The 20480-nt window shown below is 39.8% G+C and overlaps 1 protein-coding gene across 2 annotated transcripts in view; it reads left to right on the forward strand.

Annotated features, from left to right (window-relative positions):
- Positions 1–20480, forward strand: part of pard3bb (par-3 family cell polarity regulator beta b) — a 179938-nt gene that overhangs the window by 98062 nt on the left and 61396 nt on the right. For both annotated transcript variants that reach the window (XM_063887866.1, XM_063887867.1), the window contains exons 19-21: positions 548–658; positions 1042–1404; positions 19935–20052. In XM_063887866.1, coding sequence (XP_063743936.1) covers positions 548–658; positions 1042–1404; positions 19935–20052 — 592 coding nt within the window. The remainder of the gene's footprint in view (positions 1–547; positions 659–1041; positions 1405–19934; positions 20053–20480) is intronic.

The raw sequence follows: 20480 nt of genomic DNA on the forward strand, positions 1-20480 counted from the left end.
TAATCACATTCCAGTGGTCTCCATGATATCTAAACAATGTGTGTTAATTAACCGCAATGCCTGAAAGGACTCCATTGAAAACCTTTGTTTGAATCCGTAGCATAGTGTCATCAATATGTATCACGTGCACTTCTTCTATTGGCTAGCACTCTAACTCATTATATGTGATAGGCTAATGGGCGGGACTTCTCTAAGTGGTTGACAAGTCACCACTGAGCCAGATAACCAATCAGAGGGCTCTGATTTCACACAGAGGTTGAAAGAGGTGTTACAGCACAGGCAGAAGAAGAACATTAAAGCACATTAAAGCATGTAAACATGTCACAGTAGATGCTCAAAATAGAAATATAAACCAGAAGGGCCCCTGTAATCATATGTTACCAGCCATGTAAGTCAATGTGGTGGTTGTTCCTCTTCTGTTTCCAAATAACCACATCATGCTAAGGCAGTTATAACCCCCATGTTGAATTATTATATCATGAAGTTGTTCTCTACTTTCATTCATTTGTCTTTGTGTCTGTGTCCATTCCTGTCTGTCTCTGTCCAGATTTGGCAAGAAAAAAGATGAGAAGAAGGAGGCAAAAGCAGCTCTACAGCGACAGAAGTCAGACCTCCTGAGTGATCATGAGTTTGAGAGGATGAAAGACGAGAGAGAAAGGTGGGGAGCTTTGATGATGATCACGATACCTTTGTGCTTTAAATTTGCTGACAGACAAACTCAGATACTGGAATATTCAGAGTCTTTTTTTCTTTGGTAAACATATTTTATTATCCTTCTTGACTGCAGATGATTGTTCACTTATTTCACTCTTGGATCTACTTGATGAACATGTCTGCCTTTCCTTCTTTTATTGCTTATCATTCTGAAAATCCTCTTTATCTGTCTCTACTCCATGTTTGCCATTCCTGTGAATGTATCTGAAGTAAAGTGCTTCTGTGTGATCTGTTCAAAGATATTTCTTTATGTTCATTATTCCACTCATCAAAAACCCTTAAAGTATCAAGAATTTCTCTAGACGTCTTACTCTCTCTCCCTCTTAGGATCGAGGCGGGTCATCCTGAGTTGCGTCCCAGAGACCAGCAGGTTGGCGAGTCGTCCTATCCAGAATTTGAAGATGACGACGCAGACCCCAACTACGCCCGGATACAGACCTTCAGGGACCGTGATACGGGTCCGTTGCCACAGCCTCCACCTCAGTCCCCTCCCTACAGTACCATTCAGCACGCCCATGCCGGCAACCCTTCCCCCCAAGGCCCTCCTGTCTTCCCAGGACATGCAAATCACGTTAACGACTCTGCAGCCATCCCTGATGACGACCCCCTCGATAGGCTGTACGCCAAAGTCAATAAACCGAGGGGAGCTGGAACTACGTCTCCTCCTGTCTCTGCTACTGCCAACGACAGGTAAGGCCCCGTGACCTTCTCAGGACAAACTCACTTTATGTCACACTCTCAGGAAAAGTTTAACGGGGTAGTCTTTGCATCTGATCAAAAGGGTTTGGTTCAGCAGTTCTGCACACAGTGATTAGATTTGCTCTACTACTATTATTACAACTTCACATTAAATTACATTTAACTGACACTTCCAAAGCTACGTGCAATAACTGCAATCAACCATCAGGATACACATTCAAGGCAAACCTTGTTTAAAAAAGTGGCCCTATTTTGGTTTTTGGGTTTTTTCCGTTTCATGTAGTGTGTTATATTGTGTTTTTTGCATGTAAATGATCTGCCAAGGCAGTTCCCTCCAGAAGAATTGTATCTCCCACACCCCCCCTGGTTTCAGACAGAGGGTGAAAAGTGGTGCTGCAGCACAGGCAGTATGAGAACAATGAAGAGCTTTATGAATTATAAAGCATGTTAACATGTCACAGTAGAGGCACAAAACACAAATATGAACCTGAAAATGTGCATAATTGTGCCCCTCTAAATGCCTCGTAGAGAAGTAGAGATTTGTGTTTTTTAAGGGTTTAGTTGCAACAGGTTGGTTTTCAGTCTGGAGGGAAGATGTAGAGACTTTTTGATTGCCTGATATACATGTAAATACGGAGCTCCTTCCACCATTTTGGAGCCAGTATTTTGTTTAGGAATACTGGTGTCCCATTCGTAGTGAGGGAGTAGTTGCCATTGCAGAACAAAGTGCATGTGATATTGTGTAAGATTTAAGCATGTCCTGGATGTAGGAACATATAGAATATCTTCTAAACTTTGAGTTTTGCCTTTTTGTTTCACACCCCGGAGCTAGGCCTGGGCTGAAAGCTCTGAGGTGTCTTCCTGCTTTTTTCTTCCCTCGCTCTTTACCTTTAAAGTACAGTATGAGTGTGCTGATGCTTCATATTCCTCTCTCCCTCTCCTTTCCCATCAGCTGTCTAACTCAAGTTCATCTGCCAAAGGCCAGTTTGTGTGTGTGTGTGTGTGTGTGTGTGTGTGTGTGTGTGTGTGTGTGTGTGTTTGAGAACAAGAGAGAGAAGGAGACAGACAGACAAAAAGGGAAAGATTGAATTGTTTGTGCTTGCTTTAAGCTTCAATGTGAGCTTGTGTACTCCCATGCCCACTGACATGCATACTGTGTGTGTGTGTGTCTGTGTGTGTGTGTGTGTGTGTGTGTGTGTGTGTGTGTGTGTGTGTGTGTGTGTGTGTGTGTGTGTGTGTGTGTGTGTGTGTGTGTGTGTGTGTGTGGTGTGTGTATCCCAAAGAAATATAACCGCGGGGCTCAATGTGTTCCTCTCAGCTCCACAATTCTTCCTCCTTACCTTTATGATGTCAGTCACAGCTCACTTACTCTTCCATATATCTACCAGATATTATCAGACACACACACAAACACACACCGTATTTCTGTACCTGTCTTCATGGGAGGAAGTGAACCTGTTTGATGGACAGTTCCAGGCTTCATAGAGATGTTTTCTGACACAGTGTTTTCTCATATTGTTTCCTCTCTGCATAAATGCAAGACTTTGTTGATCTTGGGTTGCAGGCTAGACCTTTTTAGTGAATTAAATTGTTTTAAAAAATGGTGAAAAAGCAACAAACAGGACGGGTTACAGCAAGTGTAGTGCATAAATGTAATTTGCTTGAGCTTCAAAGAAACCACAAAGAGTTTAAAATATGTAACACCTAAGCATCATATTTTAGTTTATTGTAACTGAAATGACAATATTTCAGTTTCATTCCCTAACTTCTAACAATAACTTTATTCATCCATCTCAAACTTAACTACAGCAGATGAATAAGTAATAGAACCAGTCTTAGCTTCTGTGGCTACTCAGTTAGATGTATCCAATATGTATTAACTGAAATGTTCCGTCCTTGTAAGAAGGAACAGGAGTCTAAGAATGTCTTGATTTTTTAGAAACCATTATCCATTGCCACAGCACTGCTGGCAGATAGTGCTATTCATTTATCATCACTTCCTGAAACCTGATGATGCAGACAGAAGCAAGTCCAGGTATTGGCTGACAGTAATCGATGGAGCCAAAAAAAGAATGCAGTTGTGTCAGCAGTGTGTGTGTGTGTGTGTGTGTGTGTGTGTGTGTGTGTGTGTGTGTGTGTGTGTGTGTGTGTGTGTGTGTGTGTCTGTGTGTGTGTGTGTGTGTGTGTGTGTGTGTGTGTGTGTGTGTGTGTGTGTGTGTGTGTGTGTGTGTGTGTGTGCTTGAATCTCTGTTACTGTGTGTCAAGGGAGGCCAGAGCCCCGCAGTGCATGTGGGAGACGGAGATAAACTAAATCGCTAAGGACTCCATTCCATCAGCACCTCAGCAGGCCCAAGAAAACACACAGACTCTTACACACACATATACATTAAGAGTAATGCAGCAACAAAAAAACATGGAGCCAAAAATGTACAAAGGTGCGTGTGTGTGAACACAGACTAAATAAAATATATAGATGGATTGCTCTCGGTTAGAAAGCATGTCATGGATATTACAAATAACCCAGGAAGCCAACAAACAGGCAACGCCAATAAAAGTGTGCAGAGTCCGTGGAACTAGTAATCACTTTTAGTGGTTTTAATCAAAAGTAAAGATCAAGTCAAATATTTGGCACATGAGTGCTATAGATTCGGTTGTTGCTACTTTCACCTTCTAGCAGGGCGGTTTGTGTATTAAGGCGATTTGGGCGATGCAGTACCAATGGGAAAAAGAGGGCCTTTTGTTTCTAACACAGCAGCAGTCCTAATCAGTGTTCAAGACGTTAGATCTGTCAAAAACGTCATTGTCCAATCAGACTAAAGTTGTGCTTCACATGATCCCGCCCCTTTAGGTACGATTTCAGTCAGGTTGAAAATTGCCCCAGTGGTCTCTCATAGACTCTCATGTAAAATGCATTTTTTTTCAAATATCGGAGCTTTCAATGCAATCTCTGGGGTTCCGGGAGGGCTTGCACTTATGCGTTTTGTCATACGTAACTGAGAAAAAAAGTGGGCAGCTTCTTCGATCAAGTCACTTACTACTCTCACTGTGTGTTTCCATCGAGGGGACACAAGAGGGATCTCGGTCTGAGTTAATCATCTAACAACAAATTGATATGGTCTTGCTTAATGTACCTATTGAATGGGTCATTATCAGAAAAAAATTCACCCCCCTGAGATGTTTTTCAGAAGCTGCCACTGCCATCTAGTATAGACTTTGTAAAATATTGCAGCAACAATTTCCTTTTCCTGTTTGGTTTGTTGGTTTCATTTTATGTACGTCAGCAATATTATAAATAAACTGCTTGCTCAATGTTCATGCTATTTGGTCAAAAGAAGTAACACAGGCCAAGAAGAACTGATTTGCTGGTCTGAATATTTGGTACAACATTATTTTTTTATTTTTTTTACGGTAACTGCATGGGGGATGTCTACACACTATTAAGAACTTTCTGATTTGCTGTTAGCTCACTGCAAGGTTGCGTGCAGAGCCTTGCGGTCAAAACAACCAGTTACATTTTGTTTCTAGGTTTACTTCCCTTGCTAGCTTGTGCTGCTTCATTCCGCTGTCATTTGATTGGTTGCGCGTTGAAAGTTCAGTAGTAGTTGGACGGCACCATTTTGCATAGAAACGTAACAGCAATGCAGGCGAAGAGCTGCTTCACCGTATCATGTGAACACAGCCTGATTATACCACTATTGTTCGGTTTATATTCCATACCTGCCTTTAACTCCTGGTCTTACAATGTTAGAACCAAACAGCTAAACTGATTCCGAATCATCAGTATGCTTTACTCAATTCCCTGTGATTCCCTTTGTGATTCTACTTTAGAACTGGCGTCTGAGCAACATCTAAAAAAGCGCATACATTGTATTATTTCATATCTGCAAGAATATCAGCCATACATCCAAAGCCAAGAGCCTACTATCAATAAGTTGTCCTAAAAATAAACATAATTCTTGAATCTGTCATAAGCTTTGAAGGACATGATCGGCAGGCTTATGACCTTTTCCACTGAATGATTCAGGTAAACAACAAGGTTGCTCACGTTCTTGATCGTTGTTGCAGGAGTTCAAACATCATCATCTTGTCAGTTCCTTCGGACAGCTGACAGCATCTTGTGGCAAGTTCCATATATTGGTCTTCAAATAGAGTGAATTATATTCCCCCAGAAAACATTCATGTGACTCTCTGCATGTGTGTGTGTGTGTGTGTGTGTGTGTGTGTGTGTGTGTGTGTGTGTGTGTGTGTGTGTGTGTGTGTGTGTGAGTGTGAGTGTGTGTGAGTGTTCTAGAGATTGATTTGTGTTATCAGTGCCTTACTTTAAACAGCACTATTGTGGAGGGACAGTTATTTAACCATGCAGCACTGTAATATATCACACTGTCTGCTTCTCATACATCCCACCATCTTTAATTCTAAAGGGCACCGCCAGCTCAATTCCTTATGCATGAAAGAGTTTAATGCAGACTCATTTAGTAAACCCATTACACACCCACACACAGACACGCAGACAGACATCACACATTTGGTATACATTACGGTATGCATACATGAAGGCATGAATGTGTGTCTCACACTGGCCAACATATAATCTACTATATTACATTTTCTCTAAATGTTTTTCCCTCATTTTGTTTACTCAAAAGTAATGTCTGACCTCATCATCCTCAATAAGGCAACCTCCATTGTCTGGTGTCTATTTCTGAAAATGCTATGTGAAACAACGGATGCTATTTCCATGGGATTCCAATGAAAGTCATCTAGCAAAATGCAGCTGAATGACTACACCTTAAATGTTTGATTTGCTTTATTTACATTCTTGGAAGAGATTGGAATCGAAAGGACAGACAATTATCTTCCTATACTTACTTCCACGCAGGCCCAGTCCAGGCTTATGTCATCCTCTTCACATTTATCTACTCTAAAGATTGTTTTCAAAAGTCTCTCCGAGGTCAAAAAGTAAGCTAAGTCTGGATAGCGTGCTAATCAGAGGGAAAACAAGATGCCTTTTCAAATTTAGCTAGCTTAGCGTAGACAAACAGTCGATCTCCAGTTGTCCATCCTCGTTCATCTCCTCAGCCTCTCCTCTATCCCTGTGCACAGATGGACAGATCGGAGGGCCTAAGAGGCTTACATGAGGAAGGAAGTAGCAGTGGGAATCAGGGATCGTAAAGAAAAGTACGCATGCATAAGAACTATTTTGAATATTGTCAAGTGCAGGCTAGAAATGTTTGCCCACCTCTGCTCACACGCACATATATCCACCATCTTTCCTACTTGCTCCATTTCTTCTGTCTTGCGCTCTCTCTTAGGTGCATGTACATAACTGAGGTAGTTAGGATGTCAAACACACACACGCACACACACAGTCCATTTTCTGAAGTGGCCACCCAAGCCTTGGATGAGTGCTGCCCTCCGTTTTTCTTGAGTGGGTGCCCCCTCCCACTCTCGCCCAACCACTACCACTAGCACCACTACCTAACCCGTCCAAGTGCCCCTTGCAGGTTACCATAACAACCACGACCTCTGGCACTCCACCAATTAGAAAACAATCAGTCTGGAGAGTCCAGAGTGGAGTGAGCTCCAGAGATAGAGGGGTACTGTAGCGCAGGAGTGATAGATAAGTAGAAAGCAAATAACTTGGAGAATGAAAGAAAGAAACAAAAGGCCAAAGTGATTTTATCAAGAAAGCAGAGCTCCTACCAACCTAAGAAAATAAATAGAAAATACAACCATACTTATCATACAGATCTATTGAAATTGAATGCAGTGCCCTTGCAGCAGATTTATGTATATCATATCTTTGTTCCAAATAATCTGATGTGTGTTTTGAAGGCCAGACACTCTACCTTTTTTCCTGAAAAAGATATGCTAAACATTTCAGGCAACGAACAAAAAGGACCTTGCCCAATTGTACACTAGCCCTCCATTCCAGTGGTGATATCATGTTGAGCTAAACAAACATCCGCCATGTTGATAACCCCAACCTCCGACATCCTCCTGAGTGTTTCTCCATGTGTGTTTTTGGGGTCTGCTTGACTAACGAGGAGTTGGAAGTGATTGTGCTTTCACTTGTCCCCCCATCTGCCATTGCAAAAACTCTGGTTTTTTGCGGAGAGAGTTGCAATTGTCTAACTGCTTAAATGAGATATTAGAGTGGTGCAGTCATTATTTATTTTTTGTAGGCCAACCCCAGAGTTAGCATCGTATGTGCCACGTTAACCAAAAGCAATTGAGTGTGTCCATCCGATTTTGGAATATTGCAGAAAAACGGATTATTGGCAAATTAAAGTTCACGATACTTACACATTTTGTTTAGCAGATAATCTCCACAAATCAACACCAACTATTATTAATGAAGGGGAAATGTAATTGCCACTCTAAACAAACTACATCACGCTTATACCAGTTCACGTCAAAACCGCTTACCTAAAGGCGGACTTGTAATGACTTGTTTGCGACCACCAATTAGTAAAAGCTCGGGTCGTTCACTAGTGACCTTATTTTGGCCTAGAACTCCATTGACTTTTATAAGAGCGTTCCCTGAAGTGGTAAAATACTAACTCCTCTCCAGGTTCAGAAATGATTCCTGCACCACTCTACAGTCTTTTCTTCTGTGTAGCAATCAACCAGTTTTCTTATTAGACACTATTACGTGTGACTCCCGGTAATAGTCAAAATGGCTAGACTTCTTTCTACTGCTTAATTTCTCATATATTGCACCTTACTATCATATCTCACATGCTTATTGCGCTCGACTTACTAAACAGAGTACATGAATGGAAACCACATCCGCTCCCAAAATGCATATTAAGAATCGGGATGATGAAATAGACACCACCAGAGACACAGAGGGAGCTCGTAAAGGAGAGTAAGACAAGCTTTTAGCATTGCTTGGCTAGTCACTGGAGAGGCTTTCTTCCCTCCATGATAATTAATCAGATGTTCTCTCAGCTCAGTGAGGGCCACACACAAACACACACACACACACACACACACACACACACACACACACACACACACAGACACACACACACACACACACACACACACACACACACACACACTCACTCACACAGGCCATTTTTTACACAGTAATACGTAATCACTGTCTTTATCTTGCACACTTCTGACACACACTCGGTGAGGGAGCTTTTAGTGGGTGCCAGGTTGGTGTGTGCGAGTGCTGCTTTCTTCATTACTCTCTTCCTGTAGGTTATTAGTTTTGGTGGGGTGGGGCTGTTTGTGTGTGTGTTACGGGTTGCATATTTGCTAGCTCGGACATGTTTTTGGCACAAATAAGCATTAAAGCCAAGTCAAGAAGAAAAGCTCATTAGTGAATGAACAACTTAGGTCACATGATTACAAAATGCTCTGAAAAATAAATGCAGCAGGTTCATTATTTTAGAGGACCAATATCTTAAAGTTTTCAATCACCTTTCAGTTTATTCTAAATGGATTTAATGCAATGTATATTGTCTCTTTCAGCATACCAAATGTAGCTCTTTGCCCTTTGGCACGCATCAGTTTTTGAAGCAATTATAAAATCTTATTTCCTAACTGATCAATTGTGAGAAATACCAGTCTTTACCTAATCGTAACTAATCAGTTTTACTTTATACAGTATGATAAATGATATTGCAATTTTATTTTGTAAGCAAAATTATAAGAAAAATCTTTGGAAAGAGATGTGGAATTTCTATCTAATTGAAAAACTCCAAAAAGCAAGCCGTCTCAAGGACCATGGCGGATACGAGAAAGAAGTTTGGAGTGTTTCGGGAAGGGAGGTAAAAAGGAAGGTTAAGTGGGATAAAGAATAAAGAAGAAGGGGAGTTAGAGAAAGAAAGTGGGAAAATGGGGGGAAATAGAAGGGAGGCAGGAGTAGAAAGAGCTGGGATAAGTGTTTTGGAACTGAAGGAACAAATTAGCAGAAGGAAGTGTTGAAGAAAAACGAGGACTTCTTTCTAATCCTTCTGAAAAGAAGGAGAGAAAGTGGGGGATAAAGGTTAGGGAAAGCGGGGAAAATGGACAAAAGAATAGAATGAAGAAAAAAAGAGGAGCAAAATGAGAGGTGGCGGATGCATGTTTAGAGCGATAAAAAAAGGTAGGAACACAAAGGGGATGATTTGAGGAATAGTGGGTCCATTTGTTATGGTCTAAAAGGAAGCATAAGTGGACCCAAATAATTGCAGGAATGAGAAAAGCGGATCAACCACTGAAGGAAAAAAGGAAAAATAAGAGGGAGCTAGGAGGAAAAGGGGCTAAGTGGATGTTTTAGGATAATTCAGATGAAAATAGGGGGACAAAGTGAGGACATACAAGGGGGAAAAGGAAGGGGTCAGTGTATATCCAGGACTGACAGGGCAAATTTGACTGAAAGAAAGGGAAATTGGAAAGTAGAAATAAGCATAGAGACTGAATTGGGATGCTGGGAGTAGAGCATTTGTAGAGGACTCAAAGAGAGGAATGGGAAGAGGTTGGGGGGGCAAGAGATGGAGAGCAGACGAGAAAAGGCCCAGAGTGTGTGTTTTCCGGACTCAAAGCGCGTGATTCAGCCCAGCTAATAACAGAAAGCTCTCAAGAGGCACTCGTCGGCTCCATCCCTTCCTCCCACTTGCTCTCCTTCCTTTGAATATACCCTTTCTGTGTCTGTCTCCCCGCCCCCCACACCATCCTGTTGCTCTCTCTTCCTCTCATTTATGATTTCCGCCTCTCGTATTTGCACAAGTACTTCTCAATGAAGAATAAATTCCATGCAAAGAACATCCGCCCGCACTGGAGCATGCACGGTAAAAGGACACATGAGCATAACAACTCTCAAAAGGACACGCACAAGTTTTGAGCCTCAAAAGGTATACGCTCACGGATGGCACTTAAGGTTATTTTCCATCTCCCTGCTTGTTGTTCCTTTACTTTTTTTAATCATTTACTCATTTCATTCATTAGGGACTTTCTGAATTTACCTATAGCTAAGCAACATGTGCTCTCTGTCTTTTGTGCGTCAGTGATCAGATTCTATTTGGCCAAGACGTTTATGATTCATTCAAAGAAATCCAAGACCACATTATAAATTATATGTTTTTAGGGTAATGTTAGGGTTGGTAATTATGCTTAAGGTTGGGTAAAATGATTTCTTCTAAGGCAGAGGGTGATTATTCTTAATAAAATCTAATGAAACTAGCTTTGTTGAGTTAACATGGCCAGGAAATATTTGTATAACCGGTGGATAAAGTTTGAATGAGAGCATGGGAGAGAGAAAGGTCATCTGAAGTACATTTTAAAATCATCTGGAGTAATTAGGGAGATTCTAAGTCATGCTACAGTAAAAAGTACCCAAGGATAGACGATAAAATAACATTTTCAACAATGGACAAAGGTAATATGGGTATGTGACTATAGAGAACGCTAATACATTGTTCTGTGATTCATGTGCCAAAGTCTGAAACTGAGCTTGAAACTCCACCTTACAACAGTTGTTGCTGCTTAGCACTCTGATATAACATGTTTATGGTTCTTATATAGCCTGATATCTTTATTTGTCTTGTCCGTATTGTGTGGCCTAAATAAGATTAACCAACCGTGACCCTGAATGTGTCCTGGGGTATAAAACAGGAGGGCCCAAAGTCCCCTTCCCTGATTCCTACCCCCTAACTTATGGAGCCCTTGCACCAGTCTTCAAACCTTACCTTGACATTGATTTCAGCTACTCAACTCTTTGTTTTTATGACTGACTGCACGGTTGTGACAGTATTGCGGGGAAAAAACCTATCCACAAACAGAAAGGTAAATTAACATCTGTTAGAGTACTCAAAATCCCTAAGAGAGAAGTTCCCACTGGTAAGTGTCCTCAGTCATAATGAAACTCACACTCTACAAGGAGAAATAAACAAAAAAAACGTACACTGGCAGCTGGTAAATACCTACCCTTTAACATTGCTTTCACTATAAGCATTTTATGTCTGCACTTGCCCAATAGCTGAATCAGAAATTGCTAATGTGAATCCTTAAAGTAATGGTTTGGAAAGGTACTTACAAACAATGTTGTCCTGCCAACTTAAGAAGCAATGTTATTAATACTTTAAAAGACAGTGTCAACCACCCAATGTCATTGTTCAATTAGGAATGATTGGACTGACTATAACGAACTATAGGGACTGTATACAAGAGTATGTGCATTCTCTCTTTAACCTTTCTCTTGCAAGTAGCGGCCTGAGTGAAGACGACAAAAGCTCAGTAATTCCAGTTTTCCAGAGTATTTATCGAGCTGAGCCATCTTCACTGCAGATATTGAATTTGTATGTAAACACATTTAAACAGGGATTAATCACAATCATGCACATTTGGTTTTGCTATGGCGCCATCAACCAGTTGAATATAACACTCAATATTAAACAATCCAAAACCCGTTCTGCTGGTAACTCATTGGGCATCTATTCTTTTGTCAGGTATAAATCCAGCTTTAGACAGAGGCCATCAACCGCCATCGTGGTTGGCAGAAGCATTACACACATTGGCCTCCAGTCACACACACATGGCTAAAAGAGTCAAAGGGGAATGTCGAGCCAGACAGCCTGCCTACATGATTTTATGCCAGCCAGTTTACCACCAGTAGATCTGCCTCTCACACCCACACAGAGGGCTTGTCTAAATAATGTTATGCAAGACCTATTTTCAACCCGTACAATACACACACTGACTTTCATGGGGATAAAATGCCATCCTCTTCTGCCCCTGCGAGTGTCTCTCTAGCACACGGCCCCATTTAGACAGCTAGTCTGATTGATGTCATGGCAGTCAATAGAGCGCTAATTACTCCCCATGCTTTGATGGCGCCGCGCAAGGAGCAGTGTCATATCCTGTCAGCTGCGTTTTCAAAAACACGTGTCACTTCCTGTTAGCCTGTAGAGGCAACGAAGCATCCTGACAGCACACACACAATCGCTATGTTACATTTTCTTTCAAACTCTCTATCTCTCTCTAGTCGTGCCCCCTTTTCCTTTTTCCTTCCCCCCCGACCCACCTGTCAAGCGTTGGTGATCTTTTGTTGTCAGACTTCATTAGCGGAGATGTCAGCTAATTAGAGCCCAGCACAAGCTTGGGAGATTAGGAGGAAGAAGATGATGAGGGAGAGAGATATGGAGGGAGGCAGGGCAGAGGGGATGGAGACGAGCAGATGATGAAGAGATTAAGATGGAGTGGGAGGGAAGGATAGATGGATGGTATCAAAGTATGGATGGAAATGATGGCGGAGATGATTACCTGCATAAACTGTGGAGGGAAGACTAGAGAGCGGGTAAGAGGATGAATGGAAATTGAAAATGGAGAAAAAGTGGCAGAACTGTGAATATTCTGCACACTAAATGAGTCACAGTCAGGGAAAACGTGTAAGGAAATGTCAACACATATAATATAGGTAAAAGCCAATATGCACGTCAACACTTGACAGAAAATAACTCACATTGATTAAGTTGTTTTTGTAACTTGCAAGTAATCCTGTGTGTGAGAGCCGAGTAAGATACTAGATACAGGCGGGTGGAGAGAGATAATGCATTGACCTGTGTCCGCTGTTGTGATCCACTTGATCCCTGTAAGACACGGCTGATAACGATCCTCTGCCCCACAACTAGACACCGGGGAGAACACACAAACCAGTGCACATTTGTGCATGTGCGGAAAGAAAAAAAAAAGACTACAACTCCCTCTTGTCACCATCAGTCAATATTAAACTGCATTTCCTCTGCTCAGTTATTGACTGTGGTTTGTTTCCTGTCATGCCAAGAGATGATACCAGCTGTACAAATAACACAACACTTGGCATTGTCAAATGGACAGGGAAGTTTTCAAGACTTAATCTGTGTGTTTTGTCATGACAAAATGTCATCCTGGAAACATCTATTCTAGCAGGAACTACAATTTTATTTTTTTTGATATTTCAATATGGTGTTTATTTGTCTTCAAACTCATTTTGTCACATGAGACTGTCGTAATGTCACAACAGTGCAGAAGTAGTTTCAAAACGTCTTGGTTGAGTAGTCGAGATTTCCAAAAAGTGTAATTCAAAAATGGCGTGGTCAGACCAAAGGGGGGAGATTTGATTTAATGCATTAGACTCGAACTAATAATAAGAGTACATGCTATTTGTTATTTATACGCTTTTCTTGGTGCTCAAAGCCCTTTACAAGCAAGTAAAGAAAAATAACAACAACAGTAAAAAATGCAAAGCTAGGTGGAATGGGGGGAGGAGTTTAGGAGTTGAGGGCAAGAGTGAAAAGGTGAGGGCTTTTTTGAACTGCAACGTAGGACTATAGTTTTGTTGATTGCTCATGTACTTTAAAATGTCTTAATACAAATTAGTTCTTTGTGTCGTGTAGCAGTTAGATGTTTTGTTGAACTGAATTAGGTTATTTTGTATAACTAATATATATTTCTTGCTGTTTGTTTACAAATGTGTTAAGGTTGCTTCCTTTTCAATCTCATAGGGAGTGGTTGTTGCATTGAAAAGGTTAAGACATTCAACTGTAACTGACATTTCTAGAGCACCATTGTGTGCTGTATTGATTATTATCAGCAGGATGCAAATGCCTTTCGTTCTATTCATATACAGTTTGTACCCTCTTTAAAGCTTTTAAATCAATTGGGGTTTATGTTTTGAAGCTTTATTGATTTTTCCAAATGGCTATCATCACTATTAGCCTGTGCTGATAAAAGGAAATCCTACTATTACTAATGCCTCATCTTTTTTCAGAAGGTCAACAACTCTGCAAATGGGTAGCATTTTTAACATGTTCTAGTTTTTGTTCTTGCAAGAATAAACAACTGAAACTCACACATGCATATTGAAATATTTGGAAAGTGAAGTACGATTTTACTGCTTGTGAGACTAAGTTGTCACACTACATGAAATAAATGCCAGTATACCCTCGAACAAAACGGTTATCAACGGGTTTCTGAACATTAGTTTTTTTTCGTCCGGAGCTTCTCATTTTTCTTCACACAATCTCACACACTTCAATTTGCCAACATGTGATAATTCAGACCAATCTGAGAGTCTGAATATTCCCCCTGCACCACATCTAAGAGTACACCAGGAGTGTCCAAACTTGTTTCACCTAGGGCCACATACAGAAAAATATACGGAGAGCTGGGCCACTTATAGAGGTGAATATTGTCTCAAAAGTTAAGTTATAAGTTAGCAAAACAAATCAAATGTAGGTGAATAATGCGCGATTGTTGAAAACGCTTTCAGAAAAAAACAGCCTACATCTGTCTGTCTTTAGGGTTTCATTTATTTTGTTGGCAGCTCGTTCCTTAAAACAGAAGCCTCAGATTGCTTATAATTACAGTAAATATGAAGGTTAAATTTCAAGCTTGTTATAGAAATAAGTTATTGGGTTTTTTTTTTATCAACTGAGATTTGTTAGAAAAGGTTTTACATTTTAAATGACTACATTTATTGGAAAATTGGGCTCATTAATATATTTGAACATATATACAGTATTTGAGAAGTACAATATAAGTTTAATTTGTCGGCCATATTGCAGTATACTTTTAGAATTTGCCGAGGGCCGATTCAAAATGGCCTGTGGGCCGCATATTGCCCCCGGGCCGTAGTTTGGACACCCCTGGAGTACACTATACATCACCTGTGTGTGTGTGTGTGTGTGTGTGTGTGTGTGTGTGTGTGTGTCTGTGTCTGTGTGCCTCAGAGCATTGGCCATTTTGTGTCAGATTTATGAAACCTTTCAGCTTAAAGTCATCTGTTAGAAAGCAGTAAAAAAAGAACAAAACACTTTCCTCTCTTTCATAGTCTTACTCTTATTCTATTGTATTCATCTTTCTTAGTTTGCATCGTTGTTGTTTTTTCTGATTTTCTTCCTAGCGTATGATCAGGTGAAAATAACAACATTGCTGTTTTTACTTTACCAGCCCTGTGATGGCAATAGATTTGCCACTGCATGTTCACTTGAATTATTTATATGGTTATTAAGTCTAGCTTAAAGTGAGCCCAGCTGGTAATGCCTTTCCAAGGTATTTACACTTAATGCGGCCATTAGAGTGTAAATGAATAAAGCACCTTTCTAAGTTTTTATACCTATGCATAGTATATGTTTCCTAAATGGATTGTGTTTGCACAGGCTTTGACAGATCTCATAAAAAATGTATGTTTAATATACATGACCTATGATCACGTCACACGCCATGCAAAAGGGTTTTCACTTCAAGAAATTGCACCTTCCAAAACCAAGCTGAGGTACCTGGGTAAATATTTATAGACTTTAATACAGAAACACATTTCTTTGCTGTGGACATTGATACATTTTGGAGCATATCACATATTTTTTATTAATGGAACAGAAGTCTTAATTATTAATAGCAGCATTATTAACAGCTATGCTGGGTTTCCGATTCTGATTTTAAACATTTATGGAATTATTATTGTTTTGGCAGAGCAAGAGCAGGAGAGTGATCTTCCTTGGTTTGGAGGACCACAATTTGGGCAGCATGCTGTTATGTGAGGACTGTGTGTGTGTGTGTGTGTGTGTGTGTGTGTGTGTGTGTGTGTGTGTGTGTGTGTGTGTGTGTGTGTGTGTGTGTGTGTGTGTGTGGTGTGGGTGTGTGTGTGTGTGTGTGTGTGTGTGTGTGCTTTTGTGTGACAGAGAGAGCTAGATAGTTAAAATCAGACTTATGCTTTTGAAACATGTTCAATCGTATATATACATAATACATTTCTTTTCCTGATTAAAAAAAATGCATTAGGGACTCCCTACTGCATCACTTTAAACCGAGCAGTGCAGGAACCCACCCTTTTACTGTTTAATGGCCAAGAGGTAGTAAAAAGTGAAGTCACACAAGTATTGTTTTTTTTGTTTTTTTTACAGCGTGTTTTTATTAAGCAAATCAATAGCTTTCTTAGTCTGTGGTCATGGAACTATTTGCATAAGTGTGTGCATGTGTTTGTTTGACTGTTGTGTTGTCGCTTTGTTTATCATATTTATTTATTCTTGAGCCCACCCTCTTCCTTTTATGCCGTGTCATAAATCCTTTAAAGTACCCTTTGTGTGCGAGCGTGTGCACTTGTGTGTGTCTGTTTTATGTGCGTGCTGTGCGTTTGCGGACACAAAATGAATGTTGTGTACATTTTACCACCATATTCTCCCGGGCTCTCTGTCAATAAAATTGTGTGTGTGTGTGAGAGAGGTGTGTATGATTTGGAGCTCTTTGTGGCACAAATCATTTCTACACATGCATAAACATGAAACAGTACAGCAGAAAGTTCAGAAAAGAGCAAAGCAGGACACAGAGCAGTATAGGTATGGAATCATGTTTTGATTATTCCTTACTATTAACCCGTTCCCTTATTCAAAATGTGTCCAATGTTTGGTTTAAGGTTGCAAGGAATATCGATACATGTTCACAATAATACTGTATGTTTTATTGAACTGTATGGATTCTCCAATACTCTCTCAATAAAAAATACCCAATTTATTATTTTTATTAACTGGCAAACTCTCAAATGTTAGGTAGATTATGGGGAGTTCATTTGTACTATCGCAGTTGTCCTAAAAGTAGCATTACACAAATGCTATATACAGTATCTACATTATCACAGTATATTGTATTGTGACCCTGCCAGATTGTTGGCAATAGATAGCCCTTATTTAAAGTGGCTTCCATGACTAAACACAGGGGCATCCATGGCTAAAAGAAAACCAAATAATGAAAAGCAACTTCAGAACCTAGTGATATAAAAGAGACCAGGATAACACTTAGGTCTTTATTCTCTTCGTCAGAACCTAACAGAAACCACCTAAAACCTAAAACACTGACACCAATAGTCTAATGAGATTTGCCACTTCATTATGCTGTTGGTGTGTGATGTGTTGGGGTTATTAGCCCATGATGCAGAAAATGGCGAAAAATGTGTATTTGGTATTTTTCTTTCCATGAGTACTTGCATTCACAAAAGGGTGGGCAGATGGTGAAGGCAAAACGGAAGGGAAGATGTGGGATGTAAATTGATTTCCTATAAATGTGGATGTTTATTTCGATCTAGTGATTCTGAAATACAAACGGAATAGAAAAACAACGTGATAATCCAAGATGAACAATCTGTTTAAATATGTGATTAATTGCAGTTAGCATCCAAATGTGCTCTAAATCCAGCATTAGTAAAGAGCGTGTTGTGTTTTGCTAGGTTCTAAAGGCTTGTATGTGGAGCAGAAACACGCTTAAACATGAACACACGCAGGTACACACACTGAGGCTAGGTTGGGTTCCATTGTAATGTGTTTCTCTGCACAGCGCTGTATATGATCTACATGAATAGTTTGTCTCAATCTATAATGTTACTTCATACTCCACTAAAGATCAAATCTAAAAAGAGAGTAATGGAAAGACAGGTAATCCACTATATAGTATTATATATTGTCACATAGTTAGCATTAACACATATAAAGATTTAAATCTGTAAGTCCAAATTGGTTTAGTGGATGAAAGTACGACCAAAAGGACATTTAAAGTAGGAAGATTTTGTGAAGGTGAGAGCACATGCAGTAGATGATTTGTGATGTGGGACCGCTGTAATGTGTTTTTCAGCGCTGCTGCTATTATAGTCATTCACACACCTCTCTGGGTTTATAGGTTCACAGAGAGGAAGGGGAATGAAGAGGTGAGAGCAAAATAAGCGAGAGGGTGAAGAAAGAGGCTGATAACACGTTTTAAACCTGTGTTTTTTAAAATGATAAGTGCATTGAATGCAGGGTTTATTTTTCCAAATAATAGTTAACAATATGGCAGGTTGTTTTCTAGGATATTCCAAAAAAACTACAAACAATACAAGTCTTCTTGCTAATCTGCTAGCCATGTGCTGCATTTAGTCTAGCATGTTGCACAGCCTTCATAAGCACGCTTTCTATCAATCGGTGCTGCTCATTTAGTTTAACATTTTATTAAAATCACAATATGGACTTGTGCAATAACCAAATTGCAGGAATCACAATAAATGTTATTATATGTTAATATCTCATTTTGAATAAACTTTTGTGAAGCTGCGGAAATATCCTGGCGATTAACTCATATTCTATAGATTTGACAAAACGCATTTGTTTGGTAAATATCATCCTTAAAAATCACACAATTATCATTTTGATATATGTTGTAATGATAATGACAATTGTGATGCATACATTATCAATCCCTATCAAATATATCTAAATTGCAATATTAGTCAATATCGGTAAAATAATCGCATTTGTGCTGCCATAATATAGAGTAGGGTACCCCCACTCCATTATGACAGTGGAATACATCTGTTTCTGAATAGGGATACATACATGCATATATAGTGTGGATGTATTTAATTTGTTCTTTAGCTAGTTTGTTTTTTACTGGCTGTGCTTACATAAACAGTGTTTCTATAACACTGAAGGATTGTAGCCTCCACCAAGACCCCAGTTAAGAATGGAATACCCCAAACTTTATTCCATGATTTACAAGCCTCTCTCCGCAGCAGCAGGGTTTCCCTCCAAAGTTTTAAAAACCGTAATTGTGTCCCATGTCTAAAGTTAGAGTTAGTTTTACAGTAACGAATGCCAGCAAATTGCATTATGACTCACATGCTGAGTTGTGGTAATGCAACGCTCTCAGAGGCACAGTGTTGTTTAAAGGCTTTACAGAGACAGAAAGAAAGTATTTCCTTTTCTAACTTTTCATAAATGTTGAATTGCTGCATTTTTTACTCTTTCCATCAACTCTAACGGATATGTTCATTATCTAACTTTTCATAATTCCATTTTGTGTGGATATGTGTGTATGTGCATGATTCACCAGGGTGCCCAGGGGTCAGTGTTGATTCGCTGTATATGTTATCTGTTGACAGAGAGAGAAAATATTCATATGATTGATATTTTTGTTTTTTTGCCTTTTGCAAGAGAAAGATGAATACTAAGTTATAGATGGAGGCAGTCAGAATGATCAAGAGATCGATCTTGTTATGTGTGTGTGTGTTTGCATGCACATACACAAGTGAGTCTGATTTGTTTTTATTTCTGCAGGCTCATTTAGGAAGAATTATTATTTAAATAAACATGGCTTCCATTGGTTGATTCATCATCAGGACAGCTTCTTGGTGGCCTTGTCACGGCATTTTGTAATATATTAATCATAGTGTGATCCAGATGTAACTTCCCAGAGTGACACCAAATGCTCACTTTTTTTAAATGTGGTGCCTATTTTTTTTCTGCTTTCTCTTTTTTGTTTGTTGACTACTTTATAAAATATTCTATAAGCGAAGCACAACATTTAAACCTGTATATTTTTAACGGTCTTGTTGATTTAATTGTTGGAAGCCAAAATCTGGATTGCTATTTACATTTGATTACTTCTTCTACTCTACCTGTGTGTTCTGATATTCCTCAAAATTCACTTTAGAGGTGTAAAAGCTAAATTAACCAAGTTGTTTTTCTTTTGTGTTTGTGTTGTGTGTGTGTGTGTGTGTGCATGTGTGTGTGGGGGGGTCTTAGTGTGGACAGGATCCAGCAGCTAAGAAGAGAGTACCAGCAGGCGAGGAGAGAAGGAATTGTGCCGCCGTATGAAGAACCAGACCCTCGACGCAGAGGACATGAGAACGACGCACACAGGGTGAGGCACACACACACACACACACACACACACACACACACACACACACACACACACACACACACACACACACACACACACACACACACACAGAAACAGCAAGCCTCATAATCTTTAAATCTGACATTTGTTCAAGCTTTCCTCAGTCTGTCCATCATCAGGTTGTGTTCCGATATGGGAATTAGTGTAAATGTGTACCAAGAATTCCCATCTTATTCCCAATTATCCATCAAGAGGATGACTGCTTTTACTCGGTTGTGATCAGCTTTTGCTCTCAGTTTTAAGCTGCTCTTTGAGGTGAATGCTTCCTGTAGGCATTGATAGACATAAGGATCCAGGGGGGATAAGTAGAGGTTGTACTCACTTTTCATCCTGCAAGTACTGTTTTTTCAATTTGCAAAACTATTATCACATTGGCACTGATGCAC

This window comes from Eleginops maclovinus, chromosome 7 (genome assembly GCF_036324505.1).
Source record: "Eleginops maclovinus isolate JMC-PN-2008 ecotype Puerto Natales chromosome 7, JC_Emac_rtc_rv5, whole genome shotgun sequence".
Classification (NCBI taxonomy): Eukaryota; Metazoa; Chordata; class Actinopteri; order Perciformes; family Eleginopidae; genus Eleginops; species Eleginops maclovinus.